The 25,423-nt window shown below is 47.9% G+C and overlaps 1 protein-coding gene and 1 pseudogene across 1 annotated transcript; both read right to left on the bottom strand.

The window, feature by feature from the left end:
* Positions 1-2,817: 2,817 nt before the first annotated feature.
* LOC123135588 (uncharacterized) lies at positions 2,818-5,035 on the bottom strand. Its single transcript, XM_044554721.1, has 2 exons — positions 3,657-5,035; positions 2,818-3,219 (listed from the first exon to the last, which is right to left on the bottom strand). Exon 1 carries the CDS (start codon positions 5,027-5,029, stop codon positions 3,701-3,703), a length of 1,329 nt encoding a protein of 442 aa, XP_044410656.1. The 5' UTR covers positions 5,030-5,035; the 3' UTR covers positions 2,818-3,219; positions 3,657-3,700.
* A 9,370-nt stretch (positions 5,036-14,405) lies between these two features.
* The window catches only part of LOC123138728 (F-box/kelch-repeat protein SKIP4-like), a 12,466-nt pseudogene continuing 1,448 nt past the window's right edge, over positions 14,406-25,423 (bottom strand).

The following is a 25,423-nucleotide window of genomic DNA, read 5'->3' on the forward strand; positions in this document are numbered from 1 at the left end:
GAATCTCCTTAGAGAGTTTATTAAGGTATGTCGTGAGAGCTTTCTGTTTACATGTGTTGTGTTCAAATCCACTAAAATCTCTATTTCGCAATGTCACAGCGTAGCGCTACTCGGTTACGTTCCTTAGTTCATCTTCTTGGTTGCCGTACCATCGAGGCCAACATGCCCACCCGGTCGAGTTCCACTTCTTCTGAAGAGGAGGTATGAAATCTGTGTTACCATTTATTTTTTAATTTTTGCATATAAAATATTTATCATGTTGTGATTGCATACACAATTAAATGTTACCATCATCATGCTTGCACTCGTATATATGTAGAAGTGTAGTGCTAGTGCAGTCTACATGTATTGCCAATTACCATACAGAGTGATGAACTGAACATCACTTGTTGTATCTTACAAAGTTGATGCTATGGTTCGTATTTTATGATGTGTGTTCCACAAACAGGCTATATGTTACCAATTTATGATTCATCTTTACTCAAACTGAATGTTGAATTTCGTGTTGGATGCAATTCCACTCAAACACATTCCTTATTTTTCAGGCGCCCGACGAGATCACCCTGAGGGGGTTTATCGATGATGCACCTCAGCCTAGTCAGCCTATTCAGCCTACTGAGCGTCGCCACTTCAACTTAATGAAACAAGAAACAAAAGAGGCCGTTGACAAGTCCGTTGTCGAGTCCGAGAACGAGTTTGAGGACGAGGAGGAGCCAGCGCCGAAGAAGGTTCTGAGGAGGTTGAAGAGGGCCGAGGACGAAGAAGGATGTGAGGCAGGCGAGGGGGAAGAAGTAGGTGTATTTGTGAACTAATTGAACTTGTCACTTTAGTTAGCTTCTAGATGTGAACTTCTCGTAATTAGACTTGTTGTGAACTTTTTGGCTGTGAAGTTTCTGTAATGTGAAATGAACTTGCCATTTTAGTTAGCTAGCTGTGAACTTCTCGTAATCGTAGACTACTTGTGAACTTTTTGTAATGTGAAATTGTTGTAATTGTTCTTTGTCATTGTTGTAAACTTATCAAATACCTGCCAAAGTTTACTGGCAAGCATAGCGCCATTGAACGGGGCACTGTGAAATGGACACTTAATTGGAATTTTTTTGATGTTTAAGAACTCTCCTGCGTGTATAGCGCCACAAGACACGGCGCTATGGTACACAATGGCACCAAACCTTTCATACAGGCATAGCGCCAAGTATGGGGGCGCTATGTTCTTCAACATAGCGCCATTCATAAGCGCTATACGTAACAGCCTGGGCCGGGTGGAGCCACGCTGTAGGAGGCATAGCGCCATGACTAGAGGCGTTATATACATGTGCATAGCGCCCCATGTGCAGGCGCTATGAGAAAAGGTCAGATTTGAAATTTTTTTGATAACAGGGTCAAATCGTGCTAAAATATTCAGAAAAGGTCAAAACAATGATTTTGCCCGTAGTCAACCGACTACACAGTTATAGCCTGGCTTCGCCACTGTTGCTGTCCCGTCCGGGACTGGCGCGCGAGCGGCGCCGCCGCAACGGTTAGCGGCCGCTGCCCCTCTCCCCAGCCACCGCACATAGAGCCCTGGAGCTAAACGATGCGAGCGTAGGCAGCCGATACCCCCTCCATGGCCGCCGCACATCATCCCCTGGAGAGGCGCCGTCACGACCGTCCGGAACTGCTGCCCTCCTCCATGGCCGCCACACCTCGAATCCTGGAAACAATAATAGCCAAGGTGATGCAAACAGCAGCTGCTGCTACTACATCTGCTCCAAGTATTTTTTTTTTTTAAATTTTGTTTTGCAGGTGATCTGCTCAAGTATTTTCACTGAACTGGTTCACGAAGGGCCTGATTCGTCTAGTAAGCACTGCGATTGCGACTTTGCGAGCGCCTGCGGGTCGGCAAATTATTAGACACCAATTGCGTCCAGGGAAAGTTAGTACCAAAGGGCCAACGCAAATGTATTTAAGGAGGAAAATTGTAGTCATTACAACGACATCAGAGTGGCGCAGCGGAAGCGTGGTGGGCCCATAACCCACAGGTCCCAGGATCGAAACCTGGCTCTGATAAATTTATTTACTTTTTCATCATTTTCTTTGGCATCCAAGTAATGCTCTCTGAAAAATTTGACTGCCCTTCGCTTTACTTCTCGTTCAGTTTCACAAAAAGATGGATCGAAACCTGGGTCTGATATATTTCTTTTTTTGCCATCCCTTGGATCGAATTCAAAGATGGACGAATTTGAGATTTTTTTCACACCATGTGTTGTTTTCGAAGTGCAGTGCCGAAGAATGCCTGGACAAACTACGAGGACAGGTTATGAGTATGTTTCAACTGAATTGCTGCAGGCCAACAACGCGGAGAATGAACTGCTTCTGCCTCAGCCCTCAATGCTTTCCAACATTCAGAGATATTCCAAGATGAACTGCTTCTATATATCTACCTAAGTTTTTGTTCTGGTGCAGAGGATGGCACTGTTCCATTTTCCAGTGACAAAACTGACTTGTCTCATTCCCAAGTGCAGAACAGATGGCACATGTATAATGATAAATTTGAACCTTTCAGCTCAGCTTTCTAAACGTAGACAGTTAGAACACGATGTGCAACAACAAGAACAACAACAACAATAAATCCTTTAGTCCCAAACAAGTTGGGTAGGCTAGTCAGAACACGATATGCACCACCTAAAAAAATTCAAGGTTTGGCGTGTACTATATTACTCCCTCCATCCCAAAATTTAAGACGTTTTTTTGACTTAATCTAAGCCTAAAAAACGTCTTACATTTTGAGACAGAGGGAGTAGTAGCTAGGGCAGCATGACAGATCCATTTAAGGCATTGATCTGCACAGTGCTGATCACACACTTCTCTCTTAAAATTCAAAATAGAACAGGTATTGCAGGGTTTCAGCAAGATGCATCCAACATAGAGCATCGCCGGTGCATGCTTTCAGAAATCAACAGGCATCATTTTGCAGTTACCATGCTCGTAAATGCATGATGTGCCTCGTTTCTTTCTTTTTTCCCGATTTTCTGTCCATTGACCGCCTCAAAAAGATTAGATATTGTTGAATTAAAGCCTAATGCAACATTCCCAGCAAGGTAAAGGCACCTAGCGTATTGTTGAATCTGACCCAACTTGTTGTTGCTCGACATCATCTCAACAGGTACAGAACTTTGAACTTTGAACTTTGCTCGACATCATCTTTCTTTACGCCGAGTTAACATAAATCTTTGCAACCTACAGAGTTGCTGAATTAACACAATACTTTTGGAGATAAGGACATAGTACAGAGCTATGAAAATATTGAGTGCACCCTACAAGTTGCTGAATTGCATTCCATTTATCATTGCAATCTTCATGCATCTCATAAAGGAGTATATCATCTAGCTTCAGGAATGCTAAGAAAAGAAGATGCAAGCAGAAGGCTTGCAGTCGTCTAAGGATTTACATATATATCATGCCCTTTTACATGTACGTCATCTCAGATTTGGATCAACCTCAGAGAGACAGAGACACATGATGGCATTAACATATCAGGATTCAGGAATCAAATGATCAGTTTCATCACGAATTAGCAACGACCAAATAAGTATCAAAAAGACATATAACAGCCAACAGCGGACAAACAACATCCACTAAGGCAAAGAACACCGTGACATGAATTAGCACCTTACCACACGGAGAGAAATTTTGGTTGTGCCATACGCAGTCCCAATTTTCATAGCCCATTCTTGGTTCCTGTCAATGTGAATCCAGTGGGCACTTCCCCTCGGCAAGCTGTGGCATAGTACTCAGCGAGGTGCGGCGCAGCTTCCTTATGAGGGCATATATACGCCTCAAAGAATGCCTTCTCGGTTGCCTTGAAGACTGGATAGTACTTGGGGACGCGCTTGAGCAATCCATTTGCCATTAGAAACATTATAACGTCGTACCTGGGCCTGAGCCGGCCTTCCAGGCTAAGACAGAGCATTACCAGCAGACGAGCTATGTAGGCCGGTTCCAACCCCACCTCAGAGATAAGGAACTCGGACTTACGCAGGAGCATGCCCTTTGATCTCCTCACCAATGATGGATACCTAGACAGAGCAATGCGCACCTCGGCATCGGACCACCTGAACGTGCTCTTCAAGTAGTCCAGTTTGGCGGCGATCTCCTCCTCGCTGAGGAACGCGACGGCCTGCAGCGCTTCCCTAAACATCCCGGAGCCGCGGGGCACGCCTACAGCTTCGGCGCACGCTGCCATCGCCCGGACGCGCTCGGGGTTGGTGGTCAGAAGCCTCGGCACATTGACGCACAGCGAGGCAATATGTCGAACAGGTACCCCGCACTCCCGCAGGAACGCGACGTTGGGCTCGACCACCGTCCCGACGCTCGAGGAGAGAAGGCATGGGCTGACCTTGAGCACCCGGAGGAGCTTGTCGGAGGAGCCGAAGAGGTGGTGGTAGTAGCGCAGCTTGGCCACCACGGATTTGGTGCGGAGGCAGTAGTCGGTGAGCGAGGCGAGGCGCGCGATCTCGGAGTGCGACAGGCCGAGGCCGGTGAGCCCGGCGACGATGGGGGAGAGGGTCCCCTCCACTTTGGTGCAGAGTAAACTGGGGTTCCTCGCCACGGCGGCGGGGACGTCGGCCCTGGAGAAGCCGAGGCCGGTGAGGAAGGCGAGGACGGCGTCGGGTTTGGTGGGGGAGTTGAGGTGGGAGAGTCTCGTGGACGCCTTGAGCGCTCGCGCTCGGGTCAGGCCGCAGGTGGCGACGAGGTAGTCTTGGACAGCGAAGCCGCCGGCGCCGGGGTTTGCAAGAACTTGGGGCACCGCGGTTGAGAGGAGGCGGAGGGAGAAGAAAGGGGGTATGGTGGAGGCGGAGGGGGAGGAGAGCTGTTGGGTGAGGATGCTCTTCAGGAGGCGGAGCATGGCGCAGACGGCGGCGGCGGCGGCCACGAGAAGCGAGCGGCGAGCGGAGAAATTTCCGGTGGGAACTGACAAAGGGGATCGCGTTCCGTAGTGATTTCTATTTCGTTTCAGTTTAACAGAAGAAAAGTCCATTTTATCCATGGAGAAGAAAATGGTTGGTTCGCATCCTATGTTTTTTTCACGAATACGCAAAGTTGCGTATCATTTCATTGATAGAAGAAGATGATAGAAGAAGAAGAAGAATGAATACAGATTGAAACAACACATGCACGAACGCTAGAAGGCATCACATGGTGTCTGGAGCAGAGACATGGGGTGCTCGGTCCAAACAAAGAAAGGTGGTATGGTGGAGGCGGAGGGGGAAGAGAGCTGTTGGGTGAGGATGCTCTTCAGGAGACGGAGCATGGCGCAGACGGCGACGGCGGCGGCGGCGGCGGCGGCAAGCGGCGAGTGGAGAAACTTCCGGTGGGAACTGACAAAGGGGATCGCGTGGGTGGTTCGAATAGCCCCATGACATTCCTTTTCGGATCACTTAACCCCTCATCTAACTAATCCTATTCAAAACCCATCATTTTCATATTTGAAAATCCAAGGAAAAAATTGACATATGACGAGACTGTATGTTAATTCTTATTTTGCTCAGGGACTATACAGACGCGTTTGGTAGCCTACACCACACTCAACCAGGGCCGCATGGTATAAAAATAGTTTGTTTGGTAACCGGCCCTCCACCCACCCTCCCGCTTCGCTCCCGTGTGGCAACCGAGAGTGCCAACCTCCGCACCCCCTGCCTAGGCTCCCTCCTCCCCGGCCCCTCCTGGCCACCGGGCAAAGCCCGGTCGGCCTCGGTGGCGGCGGGGTGTCTTCTCCGCTTGCACGTTGGAGGCAGACACGGGGCTCTCTCCATCGAGCGGTGGTGGCGCGTTGGCGGCGGGTCGCATCGGCGAAGTGGCGGGTCGGGGGACTTGCTACTCCCTCCAGCGACTTGCCAAGGCATGGAGGGTTGTGCGCGTGGCGCTCCCGTGGCGGCTATGCCGGCTTGACCTCACTCGGCCAAATCTAGCTGTCGGTGTTGCGGGCGGCGCGGGGGCTCCCATGGCGGCGGTCCAATGCTAGTATCCGTGTCGGCTGCACTGGCTGGGGCCCTGCTCCAGTCGTTTTGGGGCTCCTGGTGGATGCACGGGTCGTCGGTGTGGTTGCGGCTATGGTGGCAACGGTTGGCGTTTGGCGGCGGGGTGCAGGTGGTGGTGGCGGTCTTCCTTCTCCTAGATCCAAGCCTAGGGCTCGCACTCAGGGGACCAGATTTGATGAACAGTCCTCTTCTAGAGTTACTGAGACTACTCACCAGAGTGTGAGTGTTCTCTCACCTAATGGTTTCTAGTGTGTGGCCATGATGAGCAGTGAAGCAGTGTTTGTCAACTATTGCAACATTCAACTTTACTCTCATGTGGAGGCGAAATCCATACTATCCATTGAATCATGGCATTTTGTTTTGAACGAGGGGACAGGGTGAAAACAATTGACATAATGTGAACAGGAAAGAGCCACACATTCAACAAGTACAAACATACAACTCACCGAGGAATAAACAACCTGAGCTTTTCTTTTCTCATCTTACTGTTAAGTCAATGTACAGCTTGTAAAAGAATGAAATAAGAATTACTCGTCCTTTAGAATCGAAGATAAGTAATAGTTTGTGCTTGTGATGGTTAGTCGACCACCATCGTTCCGTCAATAATTGACAATTCGATAATGCTTTGTACTCATATTTTGTGTTGGCTTAGATCATCTACTATAGACAGACCTCTTATATTGCCCTTATACGTCCGGGCGGACAACTAGGTCAGTGATTGGTTGTTGAAGTAATGGGCCACGAGTAGCCCAATCCGAGTCCATGAGCCTTTTAAGACATTGGGCTCGCGGCGCCCCACGAGCCTACGAAGTGAGCGCCGCCTTCTGGGGGCTGGCTGGCTCGTGCGGCCAACTGCTAGAAGATGGCCAAGTACCAGAAGACGGCACCAAGACGGGTTGACTCCTAGCCATCAGCCTCCGGAGAGGCCGACTCCTAGAAGGTGGCCCACGGCGCCCTCGGAGTATGCGCCACCCCATTAAGAAGACAAGACGGGGTGAGGCTACAGTGTATCCCATCACCCCCGTATCCCGGGCCTGGCGTGGCCACAGTGCCCCATACAGGCGGAGATCTCCGCATGGCGCAACACTGTCGCCACTTCGTCCTTGACGTCCTCCCTGACCTGCAGGGCGTACTCCCACGATGGCCTGTCAGTATGGCCCGCTGGCGGCGGGCCCTACCTGGCAGCCAAGGCCCAAAAGGCGGTGTAGCCTGTACAGTCGAACCTAAGAGGATCTGGCTTCTGGAAAGCGGTCGGGCCCTCTCGCAGGGCCCGCGCACCGTTAACCCGAAGAGACACGGTGAGGCTACAGTAATCTCCCACCAGATGGCGTGTCAGGACCGTATTTTCGGGATATTAATTTCTCAGAAAATGGCCCTTGTGCTCACCAGCCCCAGGATTACTGTTAGCTGATGAGACACCAACTTGATACAGAAACTCCAAGCAACATACAAAGTATGTAGTACAAGACCATTCTGGCCTATGAGTACAACAAATGGTTTCTAGCGGCTGATGGCGGAAGCGGTTCGTGGTTCATCAGCGTCTATGGGACTCCATTTCCTACGGGAACAGCTGACCTGGATAACTCCTATCTTCGCGAGGCTGCTATCATCATTGCGTAGGTTCCGGAGTTGTCATCGCAACGCTCCTCTCCGTGCAAGAAATCTGGCCAAGACAATAGCCAGGGACAAGCCAGTGAGTAGTTTTGAATGTACTCGCAAACATTATAAACACAGGTATAATATAACGAATGATAATCATGCTCTGAAATATTTCATGATCACAACGTCAGTCACAAAATAAAATCCATGATGCACGCAAGCAGGTTATTCATATACAACATGAATATGCAATAATGGAGTAGAAATAGAATGCATCGATCGGGTGTCTGAAGCGACGCCTCGAAAGGATAATACTTTAAAGTATGCCTCAGTAGGGTGTCTAAGCGACACCACATAAATGGCTTATAAGTAGTTTAAATAACAAGCATGCCACAGTCGGGAGTCTGAGCGACACCACATAAAAGGCTTATAAGTAATTTAAATGACAAGCATGCCACAGTCGGGCGTCTGAGCGACACCACATAAAGGGCTTATAAGTAATTTAAATGACAAGCATGCCACAGTCGGGCGTCTGAGCGACACCACATAAAGGGCTTATAAGAGAATGATCACAGTGAATATCCAGGAGGTAGAACCATCCCAGGGATACTCAATAATTCAAATAATGTAAATGGTTGGTCCATAATAATAGTAATCATCATGAGTCACAAGTCATGATCCATGTTCTGGTTTAGCAATTTTTCCCCTGAAGACCGACACTAAGACCGACACTTGACCCATCCCAGATTGTTCTCCTTAACCATGGACACGGCTATTCGAATAGATATAATCTCTACAGAGGGTGTACTCTTTACCCACGAGTAACGGATTCCGTTAGTCCATCGGGACTAATTCCGTCTACGGTCTTTTAATTGAAAACACACCTGACCACACACACCAGCCTGACTTACCGGTGTCTGGAATCACCCACGACACTCGTTAACCAAAACTCTAAATGGGGAGGCTACAACCTCGATTAGCATGGGATCACAAAATTTATAATGCGCGCAAACTAGGGGAGCTACCCCCTCGGCTACAACCGGAAACACACATGCCCCCGGACCAGGTGGCATGCCTACCGGATGCAGCCGGTATCTTCCACCATGGCCTCTCTGTACGGTGTGTGCTAGAAAGGGGTTGACAACTTACTGAACCGTACCTTACCTATGGCAGGGACAAGTGGTAGTACGGAACAAGCATGGGGGTTACTGGAACAAGACTCGATCTATGACCGACTCAGGAGGTTTAAGTATTCCCTGCATGATTAGCATAACAAATATGTTTCAACCAACAAACAGAATCACCACTCATCATACCTCACTATGCCATACCGGACACAACCGTCTCGACGAAGACTGGAGACAAGCTCGTGTCTACCCAAGACAGAGGCTTTCCCGGATTCCTTCCGATAGACATGAAAGGCATACGAGGGTGATTACTATCACAAGCATATCAAGTTCCAACAGCAAGGAACATTCATTATGCACTCATGAGTATGATCATATCATCACATAAAATAACGAATACTTCGTGTTAAGGTGGTGTTGTATCGTATCAACCAACACACAACAATATTATGTCAGGGTTCAGAATGCTTGCCTTCAAGTTGTGGAGAGGCAGGGTGCATTCCAAAACTTTTGAAAGTTTTCTCCTCTCTCCATAATCCTATTTTAAGAAAATTTGAATTCAACACATAGTTTTCAAAACAGTACAAAAAGGTTGTTTGGAAAAATTTCAAATAAATATGAAAATAAACTAGACAGAATTTGAGAAACAACAGAAAAAGAATCAATTCATTTGGACTTATATTTAAAAAGATATGGCCAGTCAAAGTTTAGTCAAAATCATGTTTTTAATAAATAAATAAAAGAAACAGAAAAAGAAAACGGTTCGGGGGGGAGCGTACTCTGCGTTTACGCTTCCACTTATGCCAGCGTGGACCGGCGCATGGGTCACTGACAGTGGGTCCCTTGGGCCCACTGGTCAGGTTTGACCAGTCGCCCGCCTCCTTCCTCCTCTGTCCGAGCGAAGGCGGGGCTCCGGCGATCGCTGTCGACGAACGTCGGCTCCTCGCGGGGTTCTGAGGGCGGGGATGGATCCGTTGGTCCAGGGCGGTCCTCCCGGTGGCCGAACGGCTGGTGGGGACGACGGGAGTCGCCGGCGATGAGCTCCGCGGCGGAGGTGGCTTCGGGAGGATTTGGGGCTTCGAGCTACGGTGGTTCCCCGTCGAAGCTGAGAGGTGGGGAGGCTCCGCAAGACCAAGGGGAGTCGAACGGTGGCGCTGGAAGGCTGGGGGAGGCTCTGCTCGCGACGCATGGCACCGGAGGGTGGCGGCGGCCGAACTGGCCGGAGACGAGGAAGACGGCCTCCCTCCACCGGTAGCTGGGTGAGGGGGCACTAGGGGGATGGTACGAGGTTGCCTGAGTGTCCAGATGGGCTCGGGGATCCCTATTTATAGCGCGACTAGGTCGGTTCCGCGGCGGCCGGGGATAAGATCGGCGAACTGCCATTCTGTAGCTTGCAGCGCGACGTGTCGAGGCTGGGGATGGCGGCAGAAGCTAGCTGACGAGTGGGCACTGCTCCAGGGGCGAGCTGGCGAGCAAGAGTGGCTCGGGCGGTGCCGTCCAGGGCAGGAGCCTGCTGTAGCCGGCCGCTAGCTGCCATGGCCGACCTGACGGCGGCGCTATGGGGCTCCAGGGGCGGCCTGGAGGGTTCTGGTGAGCGGGCGAGGCCGGGGCGCGGCCCTGCGGGCGAGCAAAGTCCAGGGGCGCGACGCGGCGGCTCGGCTGCGCGCGCGTGCAAAACGTGCGCTCTGGGCGCGCCCAGAGCACACACGCTACGTGTTCGGCAAAATGTCAAGGCATGCCAGGGGCTCCAATCCACATGAGGTTTAGCAGGGTGGGGCTATAGACTAAGGTAGAGCCATGAGACATGCTAGTTAGGCAAAGCAAGCAGGTCCAATGTGCAAACTAAAAACTATGACAAAACTGACCATGCACACAAGGTGCTTGACAGAATGCCAAGGGCATCTAGGCAACTCTTGGGGTGGCCAAAAACTCCAGATCCTAGTCTCTTTAGATGCAAGTGATGATGGTAAGGTTAGTTGGGCAAATCCAGAAACTAGTTAGTGCAAGTTTTTGAGAAAACCAAATCTGGGCAGAAACTAAAGGCTATAATTGCATGGGTCAAAAATATTCCAATGGGTCCAATCTCCTGGACTTAAGGATTTTGTAGGGTGGTTTATAAGCAGGAGAAAGATCATGGGCACTAGAGTAAAATAAAATAGAGTTGCAGTAGGAAACACCAAACTGGGCCAGAGAGCAAAAGGGGATGATTTGCTCAAATTTTTCAAAGAACACTCATGGGTTTTTGCATGCAAATGAATTATATGCATCTACTGACATCTCCAATTTTTTTTGCAATTTTTAAAGAAATATTTAAATAGGTTGCAGTGCACACCACAAACTGATCCAGATTTGAAAACTTGAGGTAGGGCTCAAAATCTTCAAATGATTAAGAGAGGTTTTTGCATAAAAGTGATTTAGTAACCTCACATGTCATCCCCAAATTTTGGTGGAATTTTTAAATGAATATATGAAAGGGTTGTAGTGCAAAAGAGGCTCTAAAGCTTATGAAAAATCATTTTAAAAGAAATCAAGCTTAGGAAAATTAATTATAGAAATAATTCCACTGATATAAAGAAATGGTCTTGGGAAGATATACAAGTCCAATAATATTTTTGAAAGGTTTTCCATTTGGAGGAAAAACTCCACAATATTTAAGAAAAGAGTAGCTTTGAAATCAAAAGATAAATCCAGAAATTAAAATTAATTTACCAAGGCAGAATTTTAATTAATAAATCATGGTAAATTTTTGGGGTGTTACACGGCAGACTGTAGCCACGCCCTTCCCACGAACAAGCATGTGTCATTAGCCTTATGGCTACAGCAACCAGCCAACCAGACCCGCCAGTGGCGGAGGCGGGCTGTCGGCTCCGTACCAGACCAGCCAGCGGGGCCCGCCAAGCGGTGGGCCCCAGTAGCCAGCAGAGAAGTCGGCACCCGGAGACGCTGACAGCCGGGCCCTACGCCCAACCAGATACCACTGTACCCCTGGAGGGCAGGCCTATATAAGCCCCCCAGGGCACCCATGCAAAGGGTTCCGGATCAAATAGAACTAGACTCACACAAAGAGGAAGAAGAGAGCTAGCCCTGCTCCTTCAACCCCTAGCATACAGCTCGAGGAACACCATTGTACTCACTAGTGCCTTAGTGATCATGCGAAGACCCCGCAGAGGAGGAGTAGGGGTGTTATCTCCTAGGAGAGCCCCGAACCTGGGTAAAGTACGCCAGCGTTCATGTCTACACCTCATCCCGCTTCCAGGCACCGGCGACGTTCTACTCGCTCCCACCATGATAAGCCATCCCTTGGCATATGTCGCACCCAACCGCCGACATTTGGCGCCCACCGTGGGGCGAGGTGCACCGTCTTCTGGAGACCTGTTCTGGACGGGAACCTTGTTCCTTCCTAGCGAGCGCAGCTAGCCCGGCACGCCTGACGGTGCCTGCATCGACACGAGCAAAACATGATCAGCATCAAGACTCCATGGGTGTTAGAATCATTACTATGTAATCTAAATTATTGACTCTAGTGCAAGTGGGAGACTGAAGGAAATATGCCCTAGAGGCAATAATGAAGTTATTATTTATTTCCTTATTTCATGATAAATGTTTATTATTCATGCTAGAATTGTATTAACCAGAAACATAATACATGTGTGAATACATAGACAATACAGTGTCACTAGTATGCCTCTACTTGACTAGCTCGTTGATCAAAGATGGTTAAGGTTTCCTAACCATAGACATTAGTTATCATTTGATAAACAAGATCACATTATTAGGAGAATGATGTGATTGACTTGACCCATTCCGTTAGTTTAGCACATGATCGTTTTAGATTACTTCTATTGCTTTCTTCATGACTTTTACATGTTCCTATGACTGAGATTATGCAACTCCCGATTACCGGAGGAACACTTTGTGTGCTACCAAACGTCACAACATAACTGGTTGATTATAAAGGTGCTCTACAGGTGTCTCTGATGGTACTTGTTGAGTTGGCATAGATCGAGATTAGGATTTGTCACTCCGATTGTCGGAGAGGTATCACTGGGCCCTCTCGTTAATGCACATCACTATAAGCCTTGCAAGCAATGTGACTAATGAGTTAGTTGCGGGACGATGTATTATAGAACGAGTAAAGAGACTTGCCGATAATGAGATTGAGCTAGGTATTGAGATACCGACGATCGAATCTCGAGCAAGTAACATACCGATGACAAAGGGAACAACGTATGTTGTTATGCGGTTTGATCGATAAAGATCTTCGTAGAATATGTAGGAGCCAATATGAGCATCCAAGTTCCGCTATTGGTTATTGACCGGAGACGTGTCTCGGTCATGTCTACATAGTTCTCGAACCCGTAGGGTCCGCACGCTTAACGTTCGGTGATGATTGGTATTATGAGTTTATGTGTTTCCATGTACCGAAGGTAGTTCGGAGTCCCGGATATGATCACGTACATGACGAGGAGTCTCGAAATGGTCAAGACATAAAGATCGATATATTGGATGACTATTTTTGGACTTCGGAAGTGTTCCGGGCAAGTTCGGGCATATACCGGAGTACCGGGAGGTTACTGGACCCCCCCCCCCCCGGGGGAGTATAATGGGCCTTAGTGGAGAAGAGGAGGGGCGCCCAAGGCAGGGCCATGTGCCCCCTCCCCCTATAGTCCGAATTGGACATGGAGGGGGGCCCTTTCCTTCCTCTCTCTCTCTCCTCCTCCCCCCTTCTCCTGCTCCTACTAGGAAAGGAGGAGTCCTACTCCCGGTGGGAGTAGGACTCCCCCCTTGGCGCGCCCTCCTCCTGGCCGGCCGCCTCCCCCCTAGCTCCTTTATGTACGGGGGCGGGGGGCACCCCAAGACACACAAGTTGATCATTGATTTTTAGCTGTGTGCGGTGCACCCCTCCACCATAATCCACCTCGGTCATATCGTAGGCGGTGCTTAGGCGAAGCCCTGCGTCGATAGCTTCATCAACACCGTCATCATGCTGTAGTGCTGACGGATCTCTCCCTCGAAGCTCCACTGGATCGTGAGTTCGTGGGACATCACCGAGCTGAACGTGTGCAGATCGCGGAGGTGTTGTACGTTCGGTACTTGGATCGGTCGATCGTGAAGACGTACGACTACATCAACCGCGTTGTATAACGCTTCCGCTTATGGTCTACGAGGGTACATGGACGACAATCTCCCCTCTCATTGCTATGCATCACCATGATCTTGCGTGTGCGTAGGAATTTTTTTTGAAATTACTACGTTACCCAACAATGGCTTCCAGTGTACGGCTGTCATAAGCAGTGAAGCTATGTTTGTCAACTATTGCAACATTCATCTTTACTCTCATGTTGGGGGAAAATCCATACTATCAACTGAATAATGACATAGTTTCAGTTTTCCACGAGGGGACATAGCAATTTTTTTGACATGATGTGAACTGGACAGAGCGGGAACCTGTTATTATCAGAATTTATTCACATTTAAGAAGTACAAACATACAACTCACCGAGGAATAAACAACGTGAGATTTTCTTTCCACGTGTTACATTTAAAAGTCAAACAATGTACACCAAAATACAGAATTCTATATACAACCAAAAGAAAAGGAAAAAAATACACTGGTATTTCAGTTCACAGTACAAGCAACCCCCATGTAGAAGGACCTTCAGATGGTGATGACCCTGTACTTCTCTGGCGGGAAGTAATGCTCCACCAGATGGCCTGTCGATGAGGAGACTAGGAACCCATCCACCCTGGCCATTCCGTACATGTTGATGGTCACCATGCCCCTGCCGATCACATGGATCTTCCTGCCGATGGCGATGAGCTTGCAGGGGTGGGCGTGTGAGCTTGTCCTTCAGCCCGCAAACCATCACCCACTCCTTGGTCTCGTTTAGTCACATCATCAGCTTGGTGCCGAGGGACTAGTCGAGCATGTAGAGCGTCTCGTCAACGACCCTCATTCTCCTTGCCCTCCAGGACTGGTCGACCCGGGTCATATGTAGCCGCAAAGTACATCATGTTCCAAGATGCCTTACGGATGGTCACCAACTCATCATCCGATGTTGGAAATATGCCCTAGAGGCAATAATAAAAGGATTATTATTATATTTCCTTGTTCATGATAATTGTCTTTTATTCATGCTATAATTGTATTATCCGAAAATCGTAATACACGTGTGAATACTTAGACCAAATACGTCCCTAGTAAGCCTATAGTTGACTAGCTCGTTGGTCAACAGATAGTCATGGTTTCCTGACTATGGACATTAGATGTCGTTGATAATGGGATCACATCATTAGGAGAATGATGTGATGGACAAGACCCAACCCTAAGCATAGCACGAGATCGTGGAGTTCGTTTTGCTAGAGCTTTTCCAATGTCAAGTATCTCTTCCTTAGACCATGAGATCGTGTAACTCCCGGATACCGTAGGAGTGCTTTGGGTGTACCAAACGTCACAATGTAACTGGGTGACTATAAAGGTGCACTACAGGTATCTCCGAAAGTGTCTGTTGGATTGACACGGATCGAGACTGGGATTTGTCACTCCGTATGACGGAGAGGTATCTCTAGGCCCACTTGGTAATGCATCATCATAATGAGCTCAAAGTGACCAAGTGTTTGGTCATGGGATCATGCATTACGGTACGAGTAAAGTGACTTGCCGGTAACGAGACTGAACGAGGTATTGGGATACCGACGATCGAGTCTCGGGCATGTAACGTACCGATTCACAAAGGGAATTGTATACGGGGTTGATTGAATCCTCGACATCGTGGTTCATCCGATGAGATCATCGAGGAGCATGTGGGAGCCAACATGAGTATCCAGATCCCGCTATTGGTTATTGACCGGAGAGCCATCTCGGTCATGTCTGCATTTCTCCCGAACCCGTAGGGTCTACACACTTAAGGTTCGGTGACGCTAGGGTTATAAGGAAGACTTGTATATGATTACCGAATGTTGTTCGGAGTCCCGGATGAGATCCCGGATGTCACGAGGAGTTCCGAAATGGTCTGGAGGTGAAGATTTATATATGGGAAGTTGTCATACGGACACCGGAAAGTTTTGGGGGCATATTGGTATTGTACCGGGGCCACCGGGAGGGGCCACCCCTCTCGGAGGGCCTCATTGGCCGCAAGGGGCAGGGAACCAGCCCCTGGAGGGCTGGGCGCCCCCCCCCCTGGGCCCATGCGCCTAGGGTTGGGGGGGGGATCCCTAGTGGGGGCGCCCCCCTTGCTTGGGGGGCAAGCCCCCCTCCCTGGCCGCCGCCCCCTCCTCTAGATCTCATCTAGAGGGGGCCGGCCCCCTTCCCCCTTCCCCTATAAATAGAGGGGCGAGGGGAGGGCTGAACACCTGATCCAAGGCGCAGCCTCTCCCCTCCCCAACACCTCTCCTCCTCCGTTGAGTGCTTGGCGAAGCCCTGTCGGAGTACTGCCTCTCCACCATCATCACGCCGTCGTGCTGCTGCTGGAGCCTTCTTGCTCAACCTCTCCTTCCCCATTGCTGGATCAAGAAGGAGGAGACGTCATCCGCTCTGTACGTGTGTTGAACGCGAAGGTGTTGTCCGTTCAGCACTTGGTCATCGGTGATTTCAATCACGACGAGTACGACTCCATCATCCCCGTTCCCTTGAACGCTTCCGCACGCGATCTACAAGTGGTATGTAGATGCAATCTCTCTCCCATGACTTGTTGCTTAGATGAACTCATAGATGGATCTTGGTGAAACCGTAGGAAAATTTTTAATTTTCTGCAACGTTCCCCAACAGTGGTATCAGAGCTAGGTCTATGCGTAGTTCTCTATTGCACGAGTAGAACACAATTTTGTTGTGGGCGTAGATCTTGTCAACTTGCTTGCCGCTACTAGTCTTTTCTTGCTTCAGCGGTATTGTGGGATGAAGCGGCCCGGACCGACCTTACACGTACGCTTACGTGAGACAGGTTCCACCGACTGACATGCACTAGTTGCATAAGGTGGCTAGCGGGAGTCTGTCTCTCCTACTTTAGTTGGAGCGGATTAGATGAAAAGGGTCCTTATAAAGGGTAAATAGAAGTTGACAATATCACGTTGTAGTTATTCGTAGGTAAGAAAACGTTCTTGCTAGAACCCAATTGCAGCCATGTAAAAGATGCAACAACAATTAGAGGACGTCTAACTTGTTTTTGCAGCAATTGTCACGTGATGTGATATGGCCAGAAGTTGTGATGAATGATGAATAATATATTGTGATGTATGAGATCATGTTCTTGTAATAGGAATCATGACTTGCATGTCGATGAGTATGATAACCGGCAGGAGCCATAGGAGTTGTCTCTATTTTTGTATGACCTGCATGTCATTGAAGAACGCCATGTAAATTACTTTACTTTATTGCTAAACGCGTTAGCCATAGAAGTAGAAGTATTCGTTGGCGTGACAACTTCATGAAGACACGATGATGGAGATCATCGTGTCATGCCAGTGACGAAGATGATCATGGAGCCCCGAAGATGGAGATCGAAGGAGCTATATGATATTGGCCATATCATGTCACTACTTTATATAATTGCATGTGATGTTTATTATGTTTATGCATCTTGTTTACTTAGAACGACGGTAGTAAATAAGATGATCCCTTATAATAATTTCAAGAAAGTGTTCCCCCTAACTGTGCGCCGTTGCTAAAGTTCGTCGTTTCGAAGCACCACGTGATGATCGGGTGTGATAGATCCTTACGTTCACATACAACGGGTGTAAGACAGTTTTACACATGCAGAAACACTTGGGGTTAACTTGACGAGCCTAGCATGTACAGACATGGCCTCGGAACACAAGAGACCGAAAGGTCGAACATGAGTCGTATGGAAGATACGATCAACATGGAGATGTTCACCAATGATGACTAGTCCGTCTCACGTGATGATCGGACACGGCCTAGTCAACTCGGATCGTGTAACACTTAGATGACTAGAGGGATGTCAATCTGAGTGGGAGTTCATGAAATAATTTGATTAGATGAACTTAATTATCATGAACTTAGTCTAAAGTCTTTGCAAAATATGTCTTGTAGATCAAATGGCCAACGCTCATGTCAACATGAACTTCAACGCGTTCCTAGAGAAAACCAAGCTGAAAGATGATGGCAGCAACTATTCGGACTGGGTCCGGAACCTGAGGATCATTCTCATAGCAGCCAAGAAAGATTATGTCCTAGAAGCACCGCTAGGTGAAGCACCCATCCCAGAGAACCAAGATGTTATGAACACTTGGCAGTCACATGCTGATGATTACTCCCTCATTCAGTGCGGCATGCTTTACAGCTTAGAACCGGGGCTCCAAAAGCGTTTTGAGCGACACAGAGCATATGAGATGTTCGAGGAGCTGAAAATGGTTTTTCAAGCTCATGCCCGGGTCGAGAGATATGAAGTCTCCGACAAGTTCTATAGTTGTAAGATGGAGGAAAACAGTTCTGTCAGTGAGCACATACTCAAAATGTCTGGATTGCACAACCGCCTGTCCCAGCTGGAGATCAACCTCCCGGACGAGGCGGTCATTGACAGAATCCTTCAGTCGCTCCCACTGAGCTACAAGAGCTTTGTGTTGAACTACAATATGCAGGGGATGGTGAAGACCATTCCTGAAGTATTCTCAATGCTGAAGTCAGCAGAGGTTGAAATCAAGAAAGAACATCAAGTGTTGATGGTCAATAAGACCACTAAGTTCAAGAAGGGCAAGGGTAAGAAGAACTTCAAGAAGGACGGCAAAGATGTTGCCGCGCCCGGTAAGCCAGTTGCCGGGAAGAAGTCAAAGAATAGACCCAAGCCTGAGACTGAGTGCTTTTATTGCAAAGGGAAGGGTCACTGGAAGCAGAACTGCCCCAAATACTTAGCGGACAAGAAGGCCGGCAACACTAAAGGTATATTTGATATACATGTAATTGATGTGTACCTCACCAGCACTCGTAGTAACTCCTGGGTATTTGATACCGGTGTCGTTGCTCATATTTGTAACTCACAGCAGGAACTGCGGAATAAGCGGAGACTGACGAAGGACGAGGTGACGATGCGCGTCGGGAATGGTTCCAAGGTCGATGTGATCGCCGTCGGCACGCTACCTCTACATTTACCTACGGGATTAGTTTTAAACCTCAATAATTGTTATTTAGTGCCAAGTTTGAGCATGAACATTGTATCTGGATCTCGTTTGATGCGAGATGGCTACTCATTTAAATCCAAGAATAATGGTTGTTCTATTTATATGAGAGATATGTTTTATGGTCATGCCCCGATGGTCAATGGTTTATTCTTAATGAATCTCGAATGTAATGTTACACATATTCATAGTGTGAATACCAAAAGATGTAAAGTTGATAACGATAGTCCCACATACTTGTGGCACTGCCGCCTTGGTCACATAGGTGTCAAGCGCATGAAGAATCTCCATACTGATGGACTTTTAGAGTCTCTCGATTATGAATCATTTGACACGTGCGAACCATGCCTCATGGGTAAAATGACCAAGACTGCGTTCTCCGGAACAATGGAGCGAGCAACCAACTTATTGGAAATCATACATACCGATGTGTGCGGTCCAATGAGCGTTGAGGCTCGCGGAGGATATCGTTATGTTCTCACTCTCACTGATGACTTGAGTAGATATGGGTATGTCTACTTGATGAAACACAAGTCTGAGACCTTTGAAAAGTTCAAGGAATTTCAGAATGAGGTAGAGAATCAACGTGACCGAAAGATAAAGTTCCTACGATCAGATCGTGGAGGAGAATATTTAAGTCACGAATTCGGTACACACTTAAGGAAATGTGGAATTGTTTCACAACTCACGCCGCCTAGAACACCTCAGCGTAATGGTGTGTCCAAACATCGTAATCGCACTCTATTGGATATGGTGCGATCTATGATGTCTCTTACCGATTTACCGCTATCATTTTGGGGATATGCTCTAGAGACAGCTACATTCACTTTAAATAGGGCACCGTCTAAATCCGTTGAGACGACACCGTATGAATTATGGTTTGGGAAGAAACCTAAGCTGTCGTTTCTAAAAGTTTGGGGATGCGATGCTTATGTCAAGAAACTTCAACCTGAAAAGCTCGAACCCAAGTCGGAAAAATGCGTCTTCATAGGATACCCTAAGGAAACCATTGGGTATACCTTCTACCTTAGATCCGAAGGCAAGATCTTTGTTGCCAAGAATGGATCCTTTCTGGAAAAAGAGTTTCTCTTGAAAGGAGTAAGTGGGAGGAAAGTAGAACTCGATGAAGTACTACCTCTTGAACCGAAAAGTAGTGCAGCTCAGGAAAATGTTCCTGTGGTGCCTACACCGACTGGAGAGGAAATTAATGATGATGATCAAGGTACTTCGGATCAAGTTGCTACTGAACTTCGTAGGTCCACAAGGACACGTTCCACACCAGAGTGGTATGGCAACCCTGTCCTGGAAATCATGTTATTAGACAATGGTGAACCTTTGAACTATGAAGAAGCGATGGCGGGCCCAGATTCCAACAAATGGCTAGAAGCCATGCAATCCGAGATAGAATCCATGTATGAAAACAAAGTATGGACTTTGACTGACTTGCCCGATGATCGGCGATCGATAGAAAACAAATGGATCTTTAAGAAGAAGACGGACGCGGATGGTAATGTCACCATCTATAAAGCTCGACTTGTCGCTAAGGGTTATCGGCAAGTTCAAGGAATTGACTACGATGAGACTTTCTCTCCCGTAGAGAAGCTTAAGTCCGTCCGAATCATGTTAGCAATTTCCGCATACTATGATTATGAGATATGGCAGATGGACGTCAAAACGGCATTCCTTAACGGTTATCTTAAGGAAGAGCTGTATATGATGCAGCCGGAAGGTTTTGTCGATCCTAAGAATGCTAACAAAGTATGCAAGCTCCAGTGATCCATTTATGGGCTGGTGCAAGCATCTCGGAGTTGGAACATTCGCTTTGATGAGATGATCAAAGCGTTTGGGTTTATGCAGACTTATGGAGAAGCCCGCGTTTAGAATAAAGTGAGTGGGAGCTCTGTAGCATTTCTCATATTATATGTAGATGACATACTTTTGATGGGAAATGATATAGAATTCTTGGACAACATTAAGGCCTACTTGAATAAGTGTTTTTCAATGAAGGACCTTGGAGAAGCTGCTTACATATTAGGCATCAAAATCTATAGGGATAGATCGAGACGCCTCATAGGTCTTTCACAAAGCACATACCTTGATAAGATTTTGAAGAAGTTCAAAATGGATCAGTCCAAGAAAGGGTTCTTGCCTGTATTGCAAGGTGTGAGATTGAGCTCGGCTCAATGCCCGACCACGGCAAAAGATAAAGAAGAGATGAGTGTCATCCCCTATGCCTCAGCCATAGGATCTATTATGTATGCCATGCTGTGTACCAGACCTGATGTAAACGTTGCCGTAAGTTTGGTAGGAAGGTACCAAAGTAATCCCGGCAAGGAACACTGGACAGCGGTCAAGAATATCCTGAAGTACCTGAAAAGGACAAAGGACATGTTTCTCGTTTATGGAGGTGACGAAGAGCTCGTCGTAAAGGGTTACGTCGACGCTAGCTTCGACACATATCTGGATGACTCTAAGTCACAAACCGAATACGTGTATATGTTGAATGGTGGAGCAGTAAGCTGGTGCAGCTGCAAGCAGAGCATCGTGGCGGGATCTACATGTGAAGCGGAGTACATGGCAGCCTCGGAGGCAGCGCATGAAGCAATTTGGGTGAAGGAGTTGATCACCGACCTAGGAGTCATACCCAATGCGTCGGGGCCGATCAAACTCTTCTGTGACAACACTGGAGCTATTGCCCTTGCCAAGGAGCCTAGGTTTCACAAGAAGACCAGGCACATCAAGCGTCGTTTCAACTCCATCCATGAAAATGTTCAAGATGGAGACATAGATATTTGCAAAGTACAAACGGATCTGAATGTCGCAGATCCGTTGACTAAACCTCTTTCGCGAGCAAAACATGATCAACACCAGAACTCTATGGGTGTTTGATTCATCACAATGTAACTAGATTATTGACTCTAGTGCAAGTGGGAGACTCTTGGAAATATGCCCTAGAGGCAATAATAAAAGGATTATTATTATATTTCCTTGTTCATGATAATTGTCTTTTATTCATGCTATAATTGTATTATCCGGAAATCGTAATACACGTGTGAATACTTAGACCAAATACGTCCCTAGTAAGCCTCTAGTTGACTAGCTCGTTGGTCAACAGATAGTCATGGTTTCCTGACTATGGACATTAGATGTCGTTAACAACGGGATCACATCATTAGGAGAATGATGTGATGGACAATACCCAATCCTAAGCATAGCATAAGATCGTGGAGTTCGTTTTGCTAGAGCTTTTCCAATGTCAAGTATCTCTTCCTTAGACCATGAGATCGTGTAACTCCCGGATACCGTAGGAGTGCTTTGGGTGTACCAAACGTCACAACGTAACTGGGTGACTATAAAGGTGCACTACAGGTATCTCTGAAAGTGTCTGGTGGGTTGACACGGATCGAGACTGGGATTTGTCACTCCGTATGACGGAGAGGTATCTCTGGGCCCACTCGGTAATGCATCATCATAATGAGCTCAAAGTGACCAAGTGTTTGGTCATGGGATCATGCATTACGGTACGAGTAAAGTGACTTGCCGGTAACGAGACTGAACGAGGTATTGGGATACCGACGATCGAGTCTCGGGCATGTAACGTACCGATTCACAAAGGGAATTGTATACGGGGTTGATTGAATCCTCGACATCGTGGTTCATCCGATGAGATCATCGAGGAGCATATGGGAGCCAACATGGGTATCTAGATCCCACTGTTGGTTATTGACCGGAGAGCCATCTCGGTCATGTCTGCATTTCTTCCGAACCCGTAGGGTCTACACACTTAAGGTTCGATGACGCTAGGGTTATAAGGAAGACTTGTATATGATTACCGAATGTTGTTCGGAGTCCCGGATGAGATCCTGGATGTCACGAGGAGTTCCGGAATGGTCCCGAGGTGAAGATTTATATATGGGAAGTTGTCATACGGACACCGGAAAGTTTCGGGGGCATATCGGTATTGTACCGGGGCCACTAGAGGGGTTACGGGGGTCCACCGGGAGGGGCCACCCCTCTCGGAGGGCCTCATGGGCCGCAAGGGGCAGGGAACCAGCCCCTGGAGGGCTGGGCGCCCCCCCCCCCTTGGGACCATGCGCCTAGGGTTGGGGGGGGAACCCTAGTGGGGGCGCCCCCCTTGCTTGGGGGCAAGCCCCCCTCCCTGGCCGCCGTCCCCCCCTCTAGATCTCATCTAGAGGGGGCCGGCCCCCTTCCCCCTTCCCCTATAAATAGAGGGGCGAGGGGAGGGCTGAATACCTGATCCAAGGCGCAGCCCCTCCCCTCCCCAACACCTCTCCTCCTCCGTTGAGTGCTTGGCGAAGCCCTGTCGGAGTACTGCCTCTCCACTATCATCACGCCGTCGTGCTGCTGCTGGAGCCTTCTTCCTCAACCTCTCCTTCCCCCTTGCTGGATCAAGAAGGAGGAGACGTCATCCGCTCCGTACGTGTGTTGAACGCGGAGGTGCTGTCCGTTCAGCACTTGGTCATCGGTGATTTGGATCACGGCGAGTACGACTCCATCATCCCCGTTCCCTTGAACGCTTCCGCACGCGATCTACAAGTGGTATGTAGATGCAATCTCTCTCCCATGACTTGTTGCTTAGATGAACTCATAGATGGATCTTGGTGAAACCGTAGGAAATTTTTTAATTTTCTGCAGCGTTCCCCAACAGATGACCCTATACTTCTCTGGCGGGAAGTAATGCTCCACCAGATGGCTTGTCGGTGAGGAGACTAGGAACCCGTCCACCCTGGCCATTCTGTACATGTTGATGGTCACCATGCCCCTGCCGATCACATGGATCTTCCTGCCGATGGCGATGAGCTTGCAAGGGCGGGCGTGTGAGCTTGTCCTTCATCCCGCCAACCATCACCCACTCCTTGGTCTCGTTTAGTCACATCATCAGCTTGGTGCCGAGGGACTATCGAGCATGTAGAGCGTCTCGTCAACGACCCTCATTCTCCTTGCCCTCCAGGACTGGTCGACCCGGGTCATATGTAGCCGCAAAGTACATCATGTTCCAAGATGCCTTATGGATGGTCACCAACTCATCATCCGATGCCACAAATTTGACAATGTCGGGGGTGAGCGCTAGTTCTTTCGCGACCACCACGAGTCTATGGTTTTGTCATATGTGTCCCAAGAATTAGGTGAATAGTCTGTCTGTCCGAGTCCTCCGGTAACATAAATCTTATCGTTTAGAGCTACCGATACAACCCGTGAGGAGTTCTGTTGGTTGAAGCTTGGTTGGCCACAAGCATGGACCCTATATGTGGAACGGGACAAAAGGGAACCACGTACTGGGAAAAAAATCACAAGCAGTACGATGAACATAAGAAATATGTGGAGCCGAACCCTATCCATTCCACCTACAATGAGGCCTCTCTCCAACATAGATGGTCCACCATTCAAGACGACGTGAACAAGTATGTCGACCACTATTCTTCTGTGGTTGGCCGTAATCAAACTGGGGTTGGATTCAATGGTCAGGTAAGTTGTCTTTCTTCATTTTGCCATCATTTGCATTGCTAGCTTTGTTGCATTCTCATGAATACTTCTTGTTTGATAGATGGGGTTGGCAGCCACTTTCTACTAACAAGTCGATAAGAAGCCATCACTTTAAGCTATTGTTGGTTGGTATTGAATGGCAAATCAAAGTGGCAACAACTTGTCGATGACCTCAAGAACAACAAGAGGTTGAAGAGAAATGGTGGCTCAAGCTCCCAACAGTCGGTTGGATTGGATGACAAAGAGGAATAAGTTGTAGGATAGGTTGCAAGTTGCTTGGGACACGTAGAATTTGAGGATAATGTTGGTAAACGCAGGCCTCTTGGATCCTGAAGGCAAGAATTGCCTTGAGGTGGGGAAGGAGATCAACCTGCGTAGTGAGTACGAGGGGGTGAGAACGGCCACGATAGCCGCAGATGTGACCCAGATGGCGACCGTTGAGTGATTCATTTTGTTGGACGGATGTGCCCTGGACGTTGAGTTTGATTCTGGAATGTTTGAATTGTTGAGTTGTGGATCATTTTGCTTTTGTTGCATTGTTGAAATTGGTGATGTATTTGTGCTATATGATTGACCTGCATGGATTTGAGGGTTTGATATGAGGAGAGTGGTTGTTCGGTAGGACTTTTCAGGGACCGTCTGACGTTATCCGGAGTCGTGGCCGGGCACGTCCACGGATATTTAGGGGGCAGATTTTCTTAGTCTGAGTGTAGATGCTCTTATGAATAGGGTTTGGTAGCACACAATTTTATTTTCTGTATCGCCATGGAAATCAAGCAATACTAATATGTTTTTCTTTACATACTTATAAAATTTTAATAGTATACAGTAGCATATTCTCCTACTTTCTCATAAAAAACAAGAGTTTTATTTCTCTGTTGTTCCACTTCGTAGTCGTTTAGATAGGCACCACAAATCGTCAATAATTCTTCAACAATTACATCACCTGCTATCGGAATAAATTTCACAAGGGGTAGAAACGAAAATCCTAAACCTACAAACGGCTACATAGGTACTATGAAAACTTCCAACTAATCTAAA

The sequence above is a fragment of the Triticum aestivum genome, chromosome 6B (assembly GCF_018294505.1).
Source record: "Triticum aestivum cultivar Chinese Spring chromosome 6B, IWGSC CS RefSeq v2.1, whole genome shotgun sequence".
Classification (NCBI taxonomy): domain Eukaryota; kingdom Viridiplantae; phylum Streptophyta; class Magnoliopsida; order Poales; family Poaceae; genus Triticum; species Triticum aestivum.

Excerpts from the sequence above, each read along its gene's own strand:
- LOC123135588 (XM_044554721.1), bottom strand. The coding sequence starts at position 5,029 with ATGGATAAAATGGACTTTTCTTCTGTTAAACTGAAACGAAATAGAAAT.